Source organism: Syzygium oleosum, unplaced genomic scaffold, assembly GCF_021117445.2.
Source record: "Syzygium oleosum isolate NSW1041296 unplaced genomic scaffold, Sole_v2.1 Sole_v2.24, whole genome shotgun sequence".
NCBI classification, from domain to species: domain Eukaryota; kingdom Viridiplantae; phylum Streptophyta; class Magnoliopsida; order Myrtales; family Myrtaceae; genus Syzygium; species Syzygium oleosum.
Genome location: NW_026607508.1, coordinates 3,059,051 through 3,080,405, shown reverse-complemented (window position 1 = coordinate 3,080,405; position 21,355 = coordinate 3,059,051). Strand labels below are relative to the sequence as shown.

At 37.6% G+C, this 21,355-nt stretch overlaps 1 protein-coding gene, 1 long non-coding RNA gene and 1 other non-coding gene across 3 annotated transcripts; all 3 read left to right on the top strand.

Annotated features, from left to right (window-relative positions):
- Positions 1 to 5,143: 5,143 nt before the first annotated feature.
- On the top strand, positions 5,144 to 7,513 carry LOC130134826 (uncharacterized). Its single transcript, XM_056302528.1, has 3 exons — positions 5,144 to 6,279; positions 6,358 to 6,475; positions 7,508 to 7,513. Exons 1-3 carry the CDS (start codon positions 5,183 to 5,185, stop codon positions 7,511 to 7,513), a joined length of 1,221 nt encoding a protein of 406 aa, XP_056158503.1. The 5' UTR covers positions 5,144 to 5,182.
- Positions 7,514 to 9,954: 2,441 nt separating this feature from the next.
- Positions 9,955 to 12,706, top strand: LOC130134875 (uncharacterized). The gene is made up of 2 exons (XR_008814395.1): positions 9,955 to 9,998; positions 12,477 to 12,706. It is a non-coding gene; the product is annotated as an uncharacterized LOC130134875 (long non-coding RNA).
- LOC115693225 (U4 spliceosomal RNA) lies at positions 11,356 to 11,505 on the top strand. The gene has a single exon (XR_004007215.1). It is a non-coding gene; the product is annotated as a U4 spliceosomal RNA (small nuclear RNA).
- Positions 12,707 to 21,355: the final 8,649 nt, after the last annotated feature.

The following is a 21,355-nucleotide window of genomic DNA, read 5'->3' as shown; positions in this document are numbered from 1 at the left end:
ATCATCAAAAGGTTTCACTACAAAAAAACAAGGATTTAGCCATGGAAATTAGCAACGAATAATTTTTCGTCGCTAATTTGCGACGACTTTTTTTTTCGTCACAAATTAGCGACAAATAATTTTTCGTTGCTAATTTGCCACCAAAAAAAAATTCGTCGTAAATTTGCGACGAATAATTTTTTGTTGCTAATTTGCCACGAAAAATAAATTCGTCGCAAATTTGTGACGAATTTTGTGACGGAAAAAAATCCATGGCTAATTTGCGACGTAATTTGCCACGAAAAAAAATGCGTGGCTAATTTGCAACGGAATTAGCGACGAATTTTTTTCCGTTGCTAATTTGCGACGAAAAAAAATGTCGTCGCTAATTTGCGGCGGAATTTGCCACGAAAAAAAATTCATTGCTAATTTGCGACGGAATTAGCGACAAATTTTGTTTCCGTTGCTAATTTGCGGCGAAAAAAAATGTCGTCGCTAATTTGCAACGGAATGTGCCACGAAAAAAATTCGTCGCTAATTTGCGACGGAGTTTGCTACGAAAAAAATCCGTGGCTAATTTGCAACGGAATTTGAGATGAAAAATTAGTCGTTGCTAATTTGCGATGGAGTTAGCGACTTATTTTTTTTCGTCGCTAATTTTGCAACGTAATTTGCAACGAAAAGTAAATTCGTTGCTAATTTGCGACGGAAAATAGATCCGTCGCTAAGGGAAGAAACTGTTGAAAGTTCAGAAAAGATTTTTATTTGTTCTGAGTTCGAGAAAAAAATCCGTTTGATAATGACAAAAATTTCTATTTCTAGACGAAACCCGTTTGATAACAGCACAAAATTTCTATTTCTTGAAATAAAAACCCGTTTGATAAACAACAGAAAATTCTATTTCAGGAATAAAAATCCATTTTTTAGAAATGGAATAAAAATAATAAAAAATCCGAAAAATTCATAAAAATCTTTAAAAAATTCAGAAAATCCCAAAAAATTGAAAAATTCCAGAAAAAATCATCAAAATGTCGAGAAAATAAAAAAATTTAGATTTCGGGAAAATAGGAAATTTGTTGAATTTTTTCAAAAAAAAATCAAGAAATCAAAAATTTCAAAACTTCACAGAATTGCTTAGAATACATGTGGCCACCCACTTTTAGTGAAATTTAAATTTTTAGGTGCCCAAAAAATCAAAAAATCAAAAATTTCAAAACTTCACAGAATAGTTTAGAATACATGTGGCCATCCACTTTGAGTGAAATTTAAATTTTTAAGGTGCCCAAAAAATTCAAAAACTCAAAAATTTCAAAACTTTACGAATGGCTTAGAATACTGTGGCCACCCACTTTGAGTGAAATTTTAATTTTGGAGGTGAAAAAAAAGTAAAAAATCAAAAATTTCAAAACTTCACGAATGACTTAGAATACATGTGGCCATCCACTTTAAGTGAAATTTAAATTTTTAGGTGAAAAAAACATAAAAAATCAAAAATTTCAAAACTTGGAATGACTTACAATACTTTGCCACCCACTTTGAGTAAAATTTAATTTTTTTAGATGCCCAAATGGTATTTTTATTTTTATTTTATTTTTTGGTTCCTAAAGAAAATTAAATTTCACTCAAAGTGGATGGTCACATGTATTCTAAGCCACTCTCTGTGAAGTTTTGAAAATTTTCTTTTTGCTTATTTTTATTTTTTTCGACACCTAAAGAAAATTAAATTTCACTCAAAGTGGGTGGCCAGGTATTCTAAACAATTATGTGAAGTTTTTATTTTTATTTTTTTATTTTTTCGCACCTAAAAAATTTAAATTTCGCTTAAAGTGGATGGCCGAGTATTCTAAGCCATTTTGTGAAGTTTTGAAATTTTTCTTTTTTATTTTTTTTTTTTTTTGGCACCTAAAAAATAAAATTTCGCTCAAAGTGGGTGGCTATGTATTTTAAGCCACTCTGTAAAGTTTTGAAATTTTTACCTTTTTGCTTATTTTTATTTTTTTGGCATATAAAAAAATTTAAATTTCACTCAAAGTGGGTAGCCAGGATATTTTAAGCTATTCTGAAGTTTTGAAATTTTTATTTTTTTATTTTTTTCGGCACTTAAAAAATTTAGATTTCACTCAAAGTGGATGGCCACAAGTATTCTAAGCCATTCTGTGAAGTTTTGAAATTTTGATTTTTGCTTTTTTATTTTTTGCACCTAAAAAATAAAATTTCACTCAAATTGGGTGCCAGGGTATTCTAAGATATTCTTGAAGTTTTTAAATTTTAGAATTTTTATTTTGTTTGGCAACTAAAAAAATTAAATTTTGCTCAAAGTGGGTGGCCATAGGTTTTCTAAGCCATTTTGTGAAATTTTGAAATTTTTATTTTTATTTATTTTTTCGATACCTAAAAAATTTAAATTTATTTGAAAGTGGGTAGCCAGATCTAAACCATTCGTTAAGTTTTGAAATTTTGATTTTTGCTTTTTTTCTCACCTCAAAGATCGTGACTTCATTTGAATATGTGTGTTGAAGAAAATGAATTCCTCAAAAATGGTTCTCACTTTTGTTCCATAAATGAAAAACCAACTTTTTTGGTTCTCATTTCGGTTTGAATCGATTTGGAAGCAAATTTGTCCGAAAATAGAAAAATGAAATTGCGTTCCAAACGAGTTTGTCAAATTCCAGGAACAAAAACCGGTTAGGACGAACCAGAATGGTTTTCATATGCACCTAATTGTCCCCCTCGCTACTTGTAGCCTCAATTTCTCTCTCTCCCTGCTAATTTCTCATATCCCTCTTCGCTGTTCTCCCTCTTTCATTTCTCTCGATAAAACTCTCTACGCGCGCGCAAATCAGTCTCGGTAAAGCCTTTCTGCCGGTAAGTGGCGTGGCTAATTTGCGACGAAGACGGTTCGTTACAAAACTATTCATTGCTAGATTCGAATTTTTTTTTCTCTTTTTTTCTTTCCTAACTTCGTCGCCAGTTCGGCAACCGGCAACCGGTGAGACCTCGCCAGCCATGGACGGGGCCGCTGGACCTTGCCCAGATCTGGGCGAGGCTGAGCGACCTCTCTATGGCCGCCATCGCTCGTCCTCGCCTAGATCTGGGCGAGGTCCAACGGCACCCATGGCGAGGCCGCCGCTCGACCTCGCCGCCCAGATCTGGGCGAGGCCGAGCGGCCTCGCCATGGCCGCCACTCGACCTCTCCGCAGATTTGTGCGGCAAGGTCGAGCGGCAGCCATGGCCGACGCCGCTGGACCTCGCCCAGATCTAGACGAGGTCGAGCGGCCTCGCCATGGCCGCCGCTCGACCTCGCCATGGCCGCCGCTCGACCTCGCCACAGAGGTCCAACAACTGCCAGATCTGGGCGGCGAGCTCGAGCGGCGGCCTCACCATGGCCACTGATGGACCTCGCGGCGAGGTCCAACGGCGCCCAGATCTGGGCGAGTCCAATGGCGCCCAGATCTGGGCAGCGAGGTCGAGCGGCCATGGCCGCCGCTCGACCTCGTCGCGAGGTCCAACGGCGGCCAGGGCGAGGCCGCCGCTCGACCTCGCCCATGGCCGGTGAGGTGACCTCGCCCATGGCTGGCGATGTCCAACTCACCGGCCTCAGCCGGTCGCCGGACCGGCGAAAAATATCTAGAAAAAAAAAATTCGAAAAAAAAAATTTCGAAAAAAAAAATAATTTAAAAAAAAAATCTGAAGTCATTTTTTTTTAGGTACTTGTCCAATTGAAACTCTCGTAGATGAAGTGAACGTTGCAATTCTCATCAAATTGAACACTTTCTACTACAAAGATTTCAATCAAATACTTGTGTAAAGTCTTCTTGACATGGTAATTGTTTTATTTTTTTCAATTTCAAAGTAATTGTTTCGTCAAAAACAAAATTTTAATTTTTAGAATTTTATGGTTTTAATTAAGAAAATTATATGGTTTTAATATTTTACGAGATTTTGTTATTTTTATATAGACACAATGCACAGAGACAAGGCTTGGATGTATAATAAGAACTTACCTGGACGTCGAGGATTGACCGATGAGTTTCGTACTGGGTTGGAACTATTTTTGGACTTTGCTAGTAGTAAATATGAGTTGATGGATGGAAATAAGTTACGGTATCCGTGTAACAAGTGCAGTAATGGTAAATTTCATGTGTGTGATAAAGTTAGAGAACATCTTTGTAGATTTGGGTTTACTCCGAACTACTATAATTGGATTTGCCATGGTGAACCATTTATATCTGATGAAGGATATCAAATAAGTGACCAATTTTCAGTTAGGGAAGAATGTAGCTATTATGACCAATTGAATCCATACTAGAGGATGGTGATTGATGCAGCTGGTCAGAATGTTGTTTCAGATTCGAACCATGCAAGTACTAGTTTTACTCCTACACTTGAACAATTGGAAGAGATAGGAGTAACAGGTTTTGATGAGAATATGTGTAATGAAACGTTTCCATCTAATCAGTTCTGGGAAGTGTTAAAAGCAGCAGATGAACCTTTATGGGCAGGTTGTGACAACCGTACTCAGTTATCAGTGATAGCAAGATTGTTAAATATCAAGGCAGACCATAATGTGTCTGAGAATTGCTTTAACTCTTTTGTTGAAGTAATACGAGAAATAATGCCTCGTGATAACATTATGCCAAGTGATTTTTATGATATGAAGAAGTTAATGGATAACTTAGGTCTTCTAGTTGAAAGGATTGATGTATGTAGTAGGGGTTGCATGTTATATTGGAGAGATGATGAAAATGCAGAATCTTGCAAATTCTGTAGCCAACCTAGGTACAAGATTAACAGGAGGCAGGGTCGTAATCAGAAGCGTAGACCATGCAAGCAAATGTTTTATCTGCCCTTAATCCCTAGATTGCAAAGGCTTTATGCGTCTCAAGCCACTGCTGAACACATGACTTGGAATGAAAATCATGAAACAGAAGAGGGTCTAATGTGTCATCCTTCAGATGCAAAGGCATGAAAACATTTTGATAGAACATACTCTGAGTTTGCGATAGAGCCTCGAAATATCAGGTTAGGTCTCTGTGCTGATGGATTTGCCCCATTTGGAAAATCAGGGAAAAGTTATTCATGTTGGCCAGTTATCTTAACTCCGTATAATCTTCCACCCGGTATGTGCATGAAGACACCTTATATGTTTTTGACATTAATCGTGACTGGCCCGCAAAATTCGAAAAAGTTGATAGATGTTTATATGCAATCATTGATTGAAAAGTTTCAACGGCTATGGAATGAATGTGTCGTTACGTATGATGTTTCTACTAATCAAACATTTGTAATGAAGGCTGCTCTTCTTTGGACGATAAATGACTTTCCAGTTTATGGAATGTTATCTGGATGGAGTACAGCTGGGATCTTAGGATGTCCGATATGTTTGGAGAGATCGAAGTCATTCAGATTAAGACATGGTAAGAAGCCCAGCTATTTTGATTGTCACAGACAATTTTTGCCGACGAATCATACATTCAGAAGGAATAAAAAAGAGTTTATCAAGAATAGGATTGAAAGAACACCTTCACCATTGAAGTTGACCGGTGATCAAATTTGGGAGCGAGTGCAGGACTTTCCAACTGTTGTTGAAAACCCTCATGGCACAACTATTGTGTACAGAAGTACACATAAGTGGACTAAACGCAGTATATTTTGGGATCTACCATATTGGAAGGCCCATCTTATTCATCATAATCTTGACGTCATGCACATTGAAAAGAATGTTTTCGACAATGTCATAAATACTGTGATGGATGTCACGGGAAAAATAAAAGACAACTTGAATGCAAGAAAAGATATGAGAGATAATTGTGATCGGCCAACATTAGATGTGGATGCAAGCAGCAGGGGACCAAAACCAAAAGCAGTTTATATATTAGATAAGGAGCAGAGACGAGTCGTTTGTCAATGGTTGAAATCTGTGCGGTTTCCTGATGGATATGCTTCGAACATCGGGAGATGTGTTGATTTGAATGAATGTAAGTTGACAGGATTAAAGAGTCATGATTGTCACATATTTATGGAAAGACTAATTCCAATAGCTTTCAACGAACTTCTACCAAACTTTGTATGGGGCGCCATTACAGAGTTAAGTAATTTCCTTCATGATATTTGCTCAACAGTGTTAAAAGCATCACACATGGAGAAAATGGAGAGAGACATTCCAATTATTCTTTGCAACTTAGAAATGATATTTCCTCCATCGTTTTTTGATTCAATGGAGCATCTTTTAGTTCACTTGCCTTATGAGGCCAAAGTTGCAGGTCCCGTCCAATTTCGATGGATGTATCCATTTGAGAGGTAAAAATTTTTTCAAAATAAATACCACAAACTTTATTATATATTATGTTCCGATAAACTTCTTTCTATTGCAACTAGGTTCTTATATCATTTGAAGAAAAAAGTGAAGAATAAGGCATGTGTTGAAGCTTCAATTTGTAATGCATATATTGTGGAAGAAGTGACAACATTTGCGTCATACTATTTTAAGCCGCACGTGCAGTGCAAGAGGCGGAGAGCAGGAAGAAATGATGAGGGTCTCATTTGATCCCAATTGCAAATCATTCTCTATTTTCAATTATCTCGGTCGACCAAGCGGCGCATGTAAGTTTCGTTGCTTAACAGACGAAGAACGGCAGGCATCCCATACATATATTTTACTGAACTGTCCAAAAGTGGAGCCATACTTCGAGTAAGTGTATATTTGCAAATATATGTATTGCGTGTCAAATATTTACTAATATATAAATGTAAATTGTTAATAGGATTTTTCAAAATTCAATGTATAGACTACCACCAAATGAGTTTGACCGTTTGTGCGATGAACAATTTGCAGCATGGTTCAAAACATATGTAAGTTGCCTATAGACCAAAACCAAGTTATTAATATTTTATACATCATTTAAATATATATTATTGACTTTGCGTGTATGACCTTAGGCTCACAGTAATCATGATCAAGTTGAAGAGCAAGGATTGCTATATTATCTGTCATGGGGTCCAAAGTCAAGCATACGAACTTGGTCAGCATATTTCATAAATGGGTATAATTTTCACACTCAATAATATGAAATGGGAAAAGCTACAATGAATAGTGGTGTGTGTGCTCGGTCATCCAATGGTGGTAGTTCAAAAGATGATTTTTATGGCTTGTTGGATGAAATCATGGAGATAGAGTACCCCGGATCATTAATGCGGGTTGTGTTATTTAAGTGCATGTGGTTCGACCCCGTCAAAGGAATGAAGGTGCATACGAAGTTTAATTTGATTGAAATAAATCACAAGAAAAGGTATATGAAATATGAACCATTTATGTTGGCACAACAAGCAATTCAAGTATATTATGCATCATATCTTAGTTTAAAACGTGACAAAGCTGATTGATGGGCTGTTTGTAAAACCAAAGCACGAAGAAAAATCGAGGAACACCGGAAGGATACAGCATATCAACAAGAGGAAGTTTGTAACGCGGTTCAAACTAAGAAATATAACATTCCTACTCTATGAGATCCATATGGAGCAATGATAGATGTAGATCTAACTGAAATTCGCGAATCAAATTTAGAAGGTGTTGCAGAATCTGATTTTGAGACAGAGGATGATGAGGATGATGATGATGATGATGACGACGATGATGCTCAAGAAGAAGATGAAGATCGTGATGAAGACGAAGGTGAAGATGAAGATTTAGATTTTTGAGACTTTTTACTAATTATGTCGTAATTATTATTATTATTATTATGACAAGAGTTTATTGTTGTTGTCATATTTATTATTATTGTTGTTGTTGTAATTATTAGCATTGTTGTTGTTGTTGTTGTTATTATTATTATTATTGTTGTTGTTGTTGTTGTTGTTGTTATTGTTGATTATTATTATTGCTAATATTGTTAATGAAACGTTATTGTCGGGAGAAAAAATGAATTATGCGTGTGTGGGCTAGTAGAAATGAAATTCGTGGCTAAATCCGTGGCAAATTTCCCACGTATTTAGCCACGAATTTCATAAAAAAATGCCCACAATTCATTTTTTATGAAATTTGTGGCAAAATCCGTGGCAAAATGCCAACAATTCATTTTTTTGAAATTCGTGGCAAAATCCATGGCAAATTTGCCACGGAGTTTAAAAAAGCCCCCAAAATTCGTTTTTTTATGAAATTCGTGGCAAAATCCGTGGCAACTTTGCCACGGATTTTGCCACAAATTTCATAAAAAATAATTGCGGGCATTTTTTAAAAATTCGTGGCAAATTTGCCACGAATTAAAAAAAAACGAATTTTGGGGGCTTTATAAAAATCCGTGGCAAATTTGCCACGGATTTTGCCACGAATTTCATAAAAAACGAATTTTGGGGGCTTTTTTTAAATTCGTGGCAAAATCCGTGGCAAATTTGCCACGGATTTTGCCACGCATTTCATAGAAAACGAATTTTGGGGGCTTTTTTTAAATTCGTGGCAAAATCCGTGGCAAATTTCATAAAAAATAATTGCGGGCATTTCTTTCAAATTCGTGGCAAAATCCGTGGCAAATTTGCCACGGATTTCATAAAAAACGAATTTTGGGGGCTTTTTTTAAATTCGTGGCAAAATCCGTGGCAAATTTGTCACGGATTTTGCCACGAATTTCATAAACAATATTACTTAGGCGTGTGTGTGGGCATTTTTATGAAATCCGTGGCAAATTTGCCACGGATTTAGTCATGAATTGTGGGCATTTTATGAAATTCGTGGCAAAATCCGTGGCAAACTTGCCACGAATTTCATAAAAAAATTACTTAGGCATGTGTGTGGGTATTTTTTTTAAAATTCGTGGCTAAATCCGTGGCAAATTTGTGACGGATTTAGCCACAAATTTCAAAAAAAATGAATTGTGGGCATTTTTATGAAATTCGTGGCAAAATCCGTGGCAAATTTGCCACGAATTTTGCCACGAATTTCATATAAATAATTACGTAGGCATGTGTGTGGGCATTTTTTTTAAAATTTGTGGCAAAATCCGTTGGAAATTTGCCACGTATTTCATAAAAAAATTACTTAAGCGCGTGTGTGGGCTTTTTTTAAAATTCGTGGCTAAATCCGTGGCAAATTCAAATAAATGAACTCTGGGCAGTTTATGAAATTCGTGGCTAAATCCGTGGCAAATTTGCCACGGATTTAGCCACAAATTTCATAAAAAACGAATTTTGGGGGCTTTTTTTAAATTCGTGGCAAATTTGCCACGGATTTTGCCACGAATTTCATAAAAAAGGTATTTTGGGGGCTTTTTTTAAATTCGTGACAAAATCCGTGGCAAATTTGCGACGAATTTTGCCACGAATTTTAAAAAAAGTCCAAAAACGCCTAAAATTCATTGTTTTAAAATTCGTGGCTAAATCTGTCGCAAATTTGCCACGGATTTAGCCACGAATTTCATTAAAGTCTAGTAAAATATGGAATTCGTGGCTAAATCCATGGCAAATTTGCCACGGATTTAGCCACGAATTGTAAAAAAATGTCTAAAAAGCGCCTAAAAATTATTTTTTACAAAATTCGTGGCTAAATCCGTGGCAAATTTGCCACGAATTTAGCCACGAATTCCATTTTTTAGGGTTTGCCGCGATAATTTTATATTTCGATTCGAATTTGCCGCGACAAAATTAAAATTCGTGGCTAATTTGCGACGGATTTTGCCACGAATTTGTATCCGTGACTAATTTGCCACGAATTTTAATCCGTGGCAAATTTCGGCGGAAATTAACAAAACGGCGTCGTCTTCATGTGCGGGTAGAATTTAGGGTTTCTTTTCTTCTCTGTCACGATCGAACAAATCTTCTCTTGAACTTCTCCCTCTTCTCTGTCTCTGTCTCTGTTTCTCTCTCTCGGTCAAACGATTCTCGGCGACCTTTGGCTTTCTTTGGCGATCTTTGGCGTTCTTCGGCGCGATTCTCGGCGTTATTCGGCGGCGGACGCTGGGAAGCGAGGACACCCAGCGCGAGGATCGTCGTCCGAGAGTGTTGGGTCTGCTTCTGTTGGGAAGCGAGAGGTACGTTTGCTTGGGTCTAGTTCTCGGCGTTATTTGTGGACGTTTGCTTCTGCTTCTGCTTCTGTTGTTTGTGTTGGGTTTGCTGTTTTTGCTTCTGCTTTTGCTTCTGTGCTTCTGCTTCTTGGCGTTCTTTTGTATTTGTTGGACGACTTACCTTGGGTTTGCTGTTGGACATTGGGTCTGCTGTTGGACAACAGAACCATTGTGTTGGGTCTGCTGTTGGACGTTGGGCGAAACAGATTGGGTCTGTTTCGCCCACGAATTTGGTTCTGTTCGTGGGCGAAACAGAATGGTTTTGTTTTGCCCACGAATTTGGTTATGTTTCGTGGGCGAAACAGAATGGTTCTGTTTCGCCCACGAAACAGAATCAAATTCCTCGGATTTAGGTTGAAATTTGGTCAGATTTAGGTTGAAATTTGGTCGGAATGAGCTGAAATTTGGTCGGATTTGGGTTGAAATTTGGTTGAAATTCGTTTGAAATTTGGTCGGAATGAGGTGAAATGTGATCGAAATGAGCTGAAATTCGGTCGGTCAAGTGGAAACGGCCTGCTGATCCAAAACCACGTCCTTTGGCCGTGACGCAATTTGTTTTTTGGTGTTTCGGAGTCGTTTAGATGGGTTTTTTTTAGCAAAAAACTATTCTGGTGAACAGTGTTTTTCGTGAATTTTTAGTTTTTTTTTGCGTTTCGGAGTCGTTTCATTATTATTTTATTTATATCTAGGTTTGAATATTGAAACCAATAAAAAAATTTTTAGGGTTCTTTGATTTCTAATGTGGCGAGAAATCCATGAGGGTGATGAGTGCCTTTGTTTCAAGATGTGTGAATGTGATCATGTCATCAATGAGATGAATTGTATTCGCTCTGTTTATCTGATTTTTGATTTTCCATTTGTAAATTTCCTTCTTATTATGTCTTGCGGGAAAAGTTGGGCTGTAAATCAGTCTACTAATAATACTATTATTTTTTTTCAAGAATACAAGTTTTTGTTTTCCCCTTTCTGGGCGAGATTCAAGAATCAAATTATTGAGTTCATAACCAGTAGGACTTTTGTGGCGAATTGACACTTTTTTTTGGTAAAAAAATTGACACTTGATAAGCAACAATTTGTGTAGTTAATATTTTGAAATTTGAAATATTTCTTATTGATTGTGCTGGGCAAGTGATTTATATTTGTGGGGACAACAAAAGAAAGACAAAAGTGCTACATTACACAAGAGAAAGATAAATGACTTCCGTCATCTTAAAATTGACTAGTGCATTTATAAGGGGGCGTGGCAAGCGTCGCACACCGTCTCCCAAGAACAAGGAAGGTCTAGGTAGTGGTATAAAATCGACGATTCCATCTAAGATTAAGCATCTTTGCGCTTGGGGAAATGATGTAGCTAGTGAGGTACTAACTGAGGCGCGTCTAATGCGGGTTGAAAACTATTTCCAAACCTTCTTTGGCCTAGGTTCAAGCCTTGGCCATCTAGAATTTCTGGAATGGCTCCCTTCGGGGTAAAGCCTTATAATTACTAGTTCAAAGCTTACTGATTAATTTGAAGTTGATATATTCATTTTAAAGGGATATGTGCACCATAAATCATAAAATTTGTTGTGAAAGTGTAATTAAGTTCTAAGGCTTTCAAAACATGCAATCAAATTTTAAAACAAGTCGAATTAGAGCAATTAACAGAAAATGCTGAGACATTGACTAGGATTAATGAAGACTATGTAGATGAGAAGGGGAGACCCTATAAAAACATTAGGTTCGTTCTCATTCCACTCTCTTGCTCATTGAATTACTACGTGTCACTCTTTTGTTTATTTGCAGTATGGTTCCTTTTGTTTTGAGCAGGATCAAGCACACATATATACTGGATGATCCTTTTGATGACCCTGACCAGCTAGATGAGTTGTTCTCCCTTTTTAACTGTTGTACGACCAGAAATTTAGCTCGTAGACATTTCCGGATAGCTTGCTTTTTTTTTCAAGGGCCAAGTTTCTCTCTTGCTCTCAATAACAAAATAGTAAGCTTCACGACGTACGTCATTATGTGTCCCTAATAAATGTTCATAATTTTTTACATTTTTGTCTAACCTTCCAACTTGTTAGTATAAACGTGGAGGTCACATGCGTCGTGGTGATGCTTCACAAAGAAGACTAGGCCCTTCCCCTTCCTTGTCCTCGTCCCCATCCCTTTCCTCTTCCCCTACCCTTTCATCTAACCCTCAACCAGTACATGGACACATTGGCCCTTCCTCCGACCATCAAATGCGAACTGAATTTACTTCAGTTCCATCGTCTTCGGTTCCACCTTCTTCTTCAATGCAACACTCGAATGATGAAGAAGATAACCGATTCATGATATCCCCATTTGGAGATTCGTAAGTACTTCATTTTTTTAAGTATATGTAAATTATTATGGATGTCAATTGAATTGTCCGTATGTTTCACGGATGCTACGTATGTTGACATCGTTATAACCCGTTTGCAGATTCACGGATGCTACGTATGTTGTGAGGAGACTTAATAAAATAATCAATAACTGTTGGATGGGGCAGTATAGTAGTTGGACCACCGCTCCAAAAGAAGTAAAGGAATTGTGGTGGAATGAGTTCAGGGTAAGTTTTGTCATTCTATTTTCTCACAAACTAAGTTCGGTTTAGCATACTGAGTGTACATTTGTTTTTCTATTGATTGCTTGCAGCGGAAGTTCAGGTGGGATGAAGCGGAAGAGAAAGAATTTTGCCACGAATAATTAGCGATGAATTTTGCGACGAATTATTTTTCGTCGCAAATTAGCCACGAATTTTGCCACGAATAATTAGCGACGAAAATTGAAATTTTCCGTCGCAAAATTTTGCGACGGCCTATTAGCGACGAATTTTTTTCTGTCGCTAATTTCGTCGCAAATTCGTTTAGCGACGTATTTTGCCAAATTTTTTGTGGCAAAATTCGTCGCTAAAACCAACTTGTTTTTGTAGTGTTTGAGACTAAATTAGCATAATTGAAAAGTTTAGGACTAAATTGTGACTGAGCATTAAAATTTCCAATTGTACTCTAACTAACAATCCAATCAAAATTTCCAGCAAGCATATAAAATCATATGACCCTTGATTTTATTCCATTTCGGACAATCCTCAACCAATTTAAATGGGTAATCAGAATTATACCCAAACCAGATCTTCTTAAATTCAATGGCCATAAGAACCTAGAGAATGCTCGAAAGGTGCTTGTTTGGTGCTGAGTCCGTTCTGTCTTGACTATGCACGGTTTCCTTTGAATGGAGAATGTGAGTACGTGAAAGTATGTGTGCTCGTCAATGCCTTGGTCGGTGTTTTTGCCGACGACAAACGCTGGGTGGTAGAGCCAAAGACACTGGAAGCTCGCTGAACAACAGTGATGGTTGCAGACAATGGTGATGCTCGGGGGACAGCTCGGATTGCCGTGAGAATGTCAAAGAGAGAGAGAGAGAGAGAGAGAGTGTCACCAGTGCACTCTTGAACCACAAGAGAGAGTGAACTTTGCGAAAGAGAGAGCAGTTCGCGGATCGGAGAGAGAGAGAGAGAATAGGTTCTAGGTCAAAGAGTGAGGTTTTCCCTCGTACTTATAAACCAACCACCAGCCCCTTCCACAACCGATATGGGATAACCTCAACAAAATCTACACTGTTGACCTTGAAACTGGCCTATCGATCCAGTCCAGTTCTAGCATCTACCCAAGAACCAACAAATTCCTTTTTTTTTTATTTCATTTTTTTATTCCTCGAAAGAACAAACTTTAGTAAAACATTCCCTAATTTACAACCGAGACAAATAACAGATATAGCAAAATAATAGAGCAACAAAAAGCAAGAAGTACGGTATAAAACAAACATAAATATAAAGTAATTGGGAATTGTCCAACTTATCCCTTAGTTGTTAAAGCAATCGCCCAGCATTGACCAAGTGAGGTTGAGCGGTTTCATGATGGATAAATTCCAGATCTGGAACTTGAAATTTACCCTGTTGGGAACGATTACCATTTTTTGAAATTTAGAGCCTACCATATAGACCTTGAAACAATGTTAGAGCCGGTTGGATAAGGTCGGTCCGATTTCAGAGTCTACCTGGATCAGTGCTCACCTTTTGTATACAAGTGTGTTTTGTCCTTGTGTGGACCCCTATTTATAGGTGTTAACCTCGAGCATGAAAGACAAGAAAATATACCCTCTTTCGATTATCCATGATTCCCTCTTGATTGGTGGAATTTCACCTTGATTCTCCGCTGGACTTCCCCACTTTTTGTTTTTTTTGTTTTTCCTCATATTTCACTCAGCATGAATATTCCGAACTGTTTGAAGAGAATTCAAATTGCTCACCGCTTCCAGGCTGCTAACCGAGCAACCTTTCACCTCTAATCTCGTGATTCCTCAATTGCCTGAAGAGAATTCCACGTCGCCAAGAAAAGGGTCCCAATCTATCACGGGATTCCCCTTGCTACAAGCAAAAAATTGAAGGCCTCAGTGTTAATTTCTTTTATTGTCCCTTTTTGGTCTTTTCAAATTAACTCATAAATCCTTCAACATCCAGCCACCTCTTTGCTTATCCAATTGTCTTCCCTTTTCTTTGATTTTTCTTTGCTCTTACCGTGAATTTGTGCCATTTTTTAATTGAAAAAAAGCCACAAAAAATACCAAATTATGTCACTATGACACATTTACCCTGAACTTTTTTTTTTGTGACATCAAAAACTCCAAACTATGCCCGCCGTGACACATTTACCCTAAACTTTTTCTTGTAACATCAATAATCATAAACTTGTATCTACGTGAGACATTTACCCTCCGTCAAGATTCCATTAGATAATAAAACAATGCCGTTTTTATTTCACTTAAGTCATGTGGGCGCCATATTAATACAGTTTGCTTTCCAGCATCCATGTAGGTAAATTTTTAACCGTTCTTAACAGCAGAACTTTGATGGAAGGTAAATGTGTCACAAAAAAAAAGTTTAGGATAAATGTGTTATAGTGGATATAGTTTAAGGTTATTTAGTAATTTTTACCCTTTTAAATTTTTTGGAATGTTCTTCGGTCACCCAATGAATCCATGCGTGCATCTTCTCCGAGTTGTCTTGTGGATTTTCTGAGCTCTCTCCCTTTTTGGTACCCAAGATTCCTTCGATATCCTCTTGACATACTTTCAGCCGTGATATTGCCCTTAAATGGCCGAGATCTTCAGCTCAAGCACTTGTAAAGAAAACATTTGTTGCCCCCCTTTCAATATGCAGCCGAAAGGAACGTGACCGAGTTCATTAAAGGGGGCCAGGCTCACGCTAGGCTGGGCCTCAGAAGCACAAAGGAGTTTAGGGCTCATTTTGCGAGGTGGGATGACTATCGAGTTTATTTGAGTGAAATTCGTAGCTAGGTCCATGCTTCATTTGATGCAAATGCATTACTCCTAAACCTAAATGTTACTAGTATCTAAATACAATTAAGAATATAAAAATGCAAAATTGATATTTTTGTTTAAGGGTCAAATTGTATCGCTATTAACAAATTCGATCTTAATTTTCTCATGTGATGAAGTACTTAATGAATGAGCTAAAATTTAAGTGTCAACTAGGATTAACTCAAAATGAACTAGGACAGTACTACTAGGTCTTCATTTTGAGTTTTACAAAGACCAATCAGGACTTGGTTGCCAAACTTTTCAAAAGATAGCAAGGCCCATCTCTAAAATCCCAATGTCGAAATGTGATTCGATGTATATTTGTCGACTAAGCGTCACAAGCTTTCCAATGGCACAAGAATCACGCCAATCTGCATCATACAATAAAGTTACAGGCTTTCGAACTATTATGAAAATAAGCGATTGAATAATAAAGTAAACTAAACGAAAAAATAAATTGACACTAGATTTACATGATTCAGTTAGTTGGACATGTTTCACAGGGAGAGCAATACAATATTCCACTATAGATTAACCGATACAACGGAAATTATAATCATACTCAAGTCACTCAAACACTCTTAGCGTTTCTCAGCCTCCAATTACATTCCATGACTCATGCAATGTTTAGACTTTACAATTCCTCGTGAAATAATCTCTTAATATCGTATAGAATTACACAAAATCTTAATACAAGATTTTCATGGCTTCGAAAGCCCTGGGATGTAATTCACTAGCACAAGCTCCTTTTGGATGCTCTTCATGAAGAACTTCCTATATAAAATAGAATTGGATCTAAAATAGGAAACACCAAATTTGAAACCTACTCCAACTAGGACACCACTCAAACTCGAAACCGATTCAAATTACAAAGCCTATTCAATTTGGAACACTACTTTGATTGCATTTCCCTTATGCGCTCAAACAAAGCCATAAACACTCGCATATATATCGACTAGATCTATATAAACATCGCCATAAACACTCATACTTAGAAGTACTATAGGCAAATTTGATTCCCGACATACGATCAATGGCTTTGCTTATCTTGTGCATAGTCTAGGAATATGCACTTTTTTTGCACTCCCATCAGCTTACCATCATTCACTCGAACATAATGCGGGAAGCCAAATATTTTCAAAACAAAATAATTAGCAACATTACGTGACCACACTTTTTTGGGAGTCCAAAACCCAATTGTAGTTAATGGAAATCTATGCACTAGGTGGCTCGCTATACTAAGCACATCTGCCATGAAGGTTCTAGCACTACCAACATTAGAGAGCATTTTATGGGTTGTTTTTAGTAATATTTTGCTCATCAACCCTAAAATCTATTGTGGTTCACCAACACTATTCTGGTGCTCACTATAACTTCTTTCGTGCAGAATTCGTCTAACATTTTTGATTAGAGCTCCATGCTACTGCCAATCTACATATGTTTAACCATCTTACCAGTCTCCTTTTCCAACAAGCTCTCAACCGCACGATTATGACAACAACATAAAAATTGTGCCTAAGCACACACACCTAGTTCCTTCTCGACTAGCCGTTCACATTTGTTAGCATAAATTTGCAATTTTTTTCTCAAAGGAAATTGAGATAACCTGTGAGATCCAAGTGAATCAACTTTGCAATCTCCATGGATTCTTTAACAGTTGTACTGAATTGCATTTTCCGCCATTTGCCTAAATTATAGCACCGGCACACATTTGGTTTTTCAATCACAAGTTGCAACCTATCCAAACAATGCACCACCTAGGGGTTTGGCTAAACAATAGAGGGATTTGGGCTTGGCTGAACTCCTCATTTCGCGGGCTTTTCCTTGGGAATTTAAATAAGATTAGGGCTCCCTCCTTAAACCCCATGTTGCACTTTGGGCTAAAACCAAGGCAATTTATGTCCGAATTGATTTAAATGCAATTTATGTGGACTAAATGAAAATGTTCCTAGTACCTATAATGTAAATGCAAACTATGTTAATGACAATTTTTTAAGGATTAGGGTCGACCTTGATTTTATTATGTGATAAATAGTTAAATATAATAGTCAAAATTTAGGTGTCAATAATTCTCTTTTGGTGTACAAGGACATCGAAAGAGGAAGCTTGAGACAATTTCAATGATGATGAGAAAGCATCAAAGTTTGCCTTGGAAAAATGGGTAAATATGGTTCGAGGAGTGGCTGATGCACTGTCCTCTATGCATCATGATTGCTTTCCTCTGTGGATTCATCAAGACTTGACCTATAATAATGTTTTATTGGATGCTGATCATAAGGCTTGGATTTGAGATGGCACCACACGACTATCGAGGCCAGATTCATCAAACTGGATTGCAGTAGCGATGTAGTCTTTAACTTGAAGAGGAATTGGTGTCTTTAAGTGTAGTTGATGAAGTTATGAACAAGTTTTGAATTCTTCATTTGCAGAGCTGGCTTACTCTACAATTCCAACTGAAAAATACAATTTGTAGAGCTTTAGTGTCGTCGTATTAGAAACAATTTTCGATCGCGTGGAAGACGTGATCTCAATCACGTGGCTAGCATACGCGTGTTTGCAAGCCGATCCGCGGCTTCAACCTACCACGAGACAAGTTTCGCAAGAGCTCCGCGTTCAAGTGCCCTTGGAAATGCCATTCTCTGCAGTCAGCTTGGAGCAACTTCGTGATCTTAATGGTAGGAAATTTCGAGCATCGGAAGGAGACTGTAAGTTTGGAAGTCAGCTTTTCATGTGCATTGTGTCTGTTTGGTCTGTAAGTCGCTAGCAAAAAATTGATACTCTTGCTAAGAAAAGTGGTTCCTCTTTTGCGGGCCAATCAGGATTAAAGTAGCCAATCTGACACGACAAGTTTGATTATCTCTTAGTTCTTACCAATCCCGCCATGTTAATTATTTTCACTGCAAAGCCTGCTTAGCTATGAACATTATTCGAAAACTGTGCGTCGGCCATTGTAATTTGGAGTCATGGCACCAGAAATATTTGTGAATGGGATAATGAACATTTTCACTGCAAAATGCATTGAATCGACATCCAAGCAGTTTTCATTTGTGAATGAGATAATGACTCTATTAGTCTCTGCATTTTTGTTTGCTTGGAAATGTCATTCTCAAACTTTTAGTGATTCAATTAAATCCCTTAACTTTTGCACGATGTGTAAAGTAATTCATGAATTTTTAATTGGTTCCGTTAAATCCCCATACTACTTCAAGAAACTGACAAGGGACACCGACTCAATAAAACACACATTGAATGGAGAATATCAAGGATGACAATGACTCCGTGAACTAATCGAACCATGAAATGAATTGTGAAAATGGAGGGTAGGGAGCCTTATTGAAATTTGAGAAAGGGAAAAAGCCACCACAATCTCTAAATTATGTTTACTGTGACAGATTTACCTTGAACTTTTTATTGTGACATCAAAAACTCTTAACTATGTCCATTGTGACATATATATCCTAAATTTTTTCTCGTGACATAAAAAATCCCAAACTTATATTGATACCTAAATTTTGGCTCTTCATTTAGTAATTCATTGCATAGAAAAATTAGGGATCGACATCGGTCCCTAAATAAAAAATTAGTTAAATTGCATATAGATATTAGGATCATTTACATTAGCAATTAAGCTCATATAATTGCATTTGCATTGGATCGGTGATGGACGGACTTAAATGGTTCTGAACTTAATTTATGCTAATTGGACTAAGCCCATGGTGTGAGAAAATTCAGTCAAGCCTATGAGTATTATAAAAGCTGATCCATTGGATAATTTAGCAACTAATCTTGATTATTATTCAAATTTTGAAAGATAATTGTTCGATTTGCTTTGATATTATCAAGATTCTAAGAGATAATAAAAGTTTAATATCAGTAAAGTGTATCTCTTAGAATTTAAAATTGAGAATTTTAATTTAAACCTAGTACTATAAAAAGGGATCACAATTTTCAGAGGCCACATAATTCCATACACGGCCACATTGGCGGCTTCATTCAAAGAGAGAGAGACGGTCATGTGGAGAGAGAAAAATAGAGAAGGGGTCTCTCTCTTTCGGCTATAAGGGAGGTCCCCGTCCGGCCCAAAGAGAGAAAAAGGGCGGTGGTGGTTTTGTCCTGTTCTTGGATCGTCTCGTTGTGAGTTATAGGGTGAATCGTGGAGTTCTTCCGGCAACCGCACCAGGTTGCCTAAAATAGCATGCAATCTATTATAGAAAGACACTCTAACTTATCCTAAAATGATCTCTTTTTGACACTTTTTTATGAAAATTCGAAATAATTAAATATCCTAAATATTCTATTAAGACTAGAATAATCCTTAATTTAAATTAGGAAATAAACTAACCTAAATCCCAATTTAAATTGAGCAATTATCCTATCTCCTAAATATATCCAGGATTTCCTAAACATACAAAATTTCTAATTTAAATTCTAACTAATATTTTTGGATTTTTTTTAAAGGGGAAATAATTTAAACAAAGATAGCAATCACACGTCAACCACCCACGCGATCCGCAAAATCCATTTATCATGTTCAAATTAGGAAAACAAATCGGGCTAGCGATCATATCCATAGGGTCGTGGATATCAATGGAAAGCCGACCGTTTGAATTTGGAAAGCAAATAAAATCTGTTATCATAACCAAGTGGTTATGGATAAGATAATAATCTTCCGTACCGCCGCGTGTCGTACGTTAGGGTTAAGGAAAGATAGTTGTCTAGATACGTTGCTAAATTGGGAAAATCTCTTAATTTGGGGTATTTTAAATATTGCGGATGTCACACACATTATCCATAAGATATCTAACAATCTACCAAAGATGTCACGAAATATTCAAACACCGAAAAATTAGGAAATTAAATATTCTAAGAATATCAGATGAGAATCTTACCTAATTTCGCGGATAATTTCCAAATTTGAATCGTCTCGGGATCGGAATTGCAGATCGGGACGGGGTGGTGCTTGACGGTGATGGCAGTAGCGCAGACAAAACTGGCCTCGGGGAGCTCGTGGTGACTCATGGGGTTTAGCGACAGGGCTGTTGGTCGTTTCAGTGGCTGCCTCGATTCATGGAAAAGCTTAGAGCAACCTGCAAAATAGAGAAATTCCAAGCCTTGGGTTAGCTTGGTGACGACCACCTTGCAGTGGGACTCGGCTTGGTAGCGGGCGGCGTCTCGATTCTAGACGGGGAGGGCACGCCGATGGACTGGACAATGGGCCGGCGATGAGGCTCGACTGGATCATGGCTGACAGCTCGACTTTGGCCGCTCACAACGGAGCTCGACTAGGATCAGTAGCTCATCGCCTTGGCTTGCGGTGTGGTACTCGGCCAAGATGGTGGTGTGGCCAACCATGAGGCTAGTCATGGCCACGGTTCAGAACCGGCGGTTCCGGTTCATGGCCATGTGTGAACCGGAACCGGCCGGTTCCGGTTCGTAATTTAAAAATTTTAAAAATAAATTATGAAATAAAAAAATAATGAATTATAAAAATATGAAATAATGAATTATTTAATATAAATTATAATCAAAATGAAAATTATAGGGGTGATTGGTTCCCAGTTGGAACCGGGAACCGAACCGGTAAGACCGGTCCTTTAATTTTAGAACTAGGAACCGGACCGGCAAATCATAGAACCGGGAATCGGACCATTGGTCCGGTCCGGTTCTAGGCGGTCTAATGGAACCGTTTGCTCTTAACTAGCAAAGGATCATAGCCACAAAAGGCATACAACTTCACATGTTCATGGCTTGGCTTGGGTTTTATAAACAACCCCTTTGATGGTCTCTTCATTCCCATTCAATGCGGGACTCTTGGCATTTGCATAAAGACAAGCCAAGAGTCTCACATTGAAGGTGTTCAAGACAAGCCGAGAGTCCCACATCGAATAGGAATGAAGAGACTATCAAAGGGGTTGTTTATAAAACCCAAGCCAAGCTTTGTA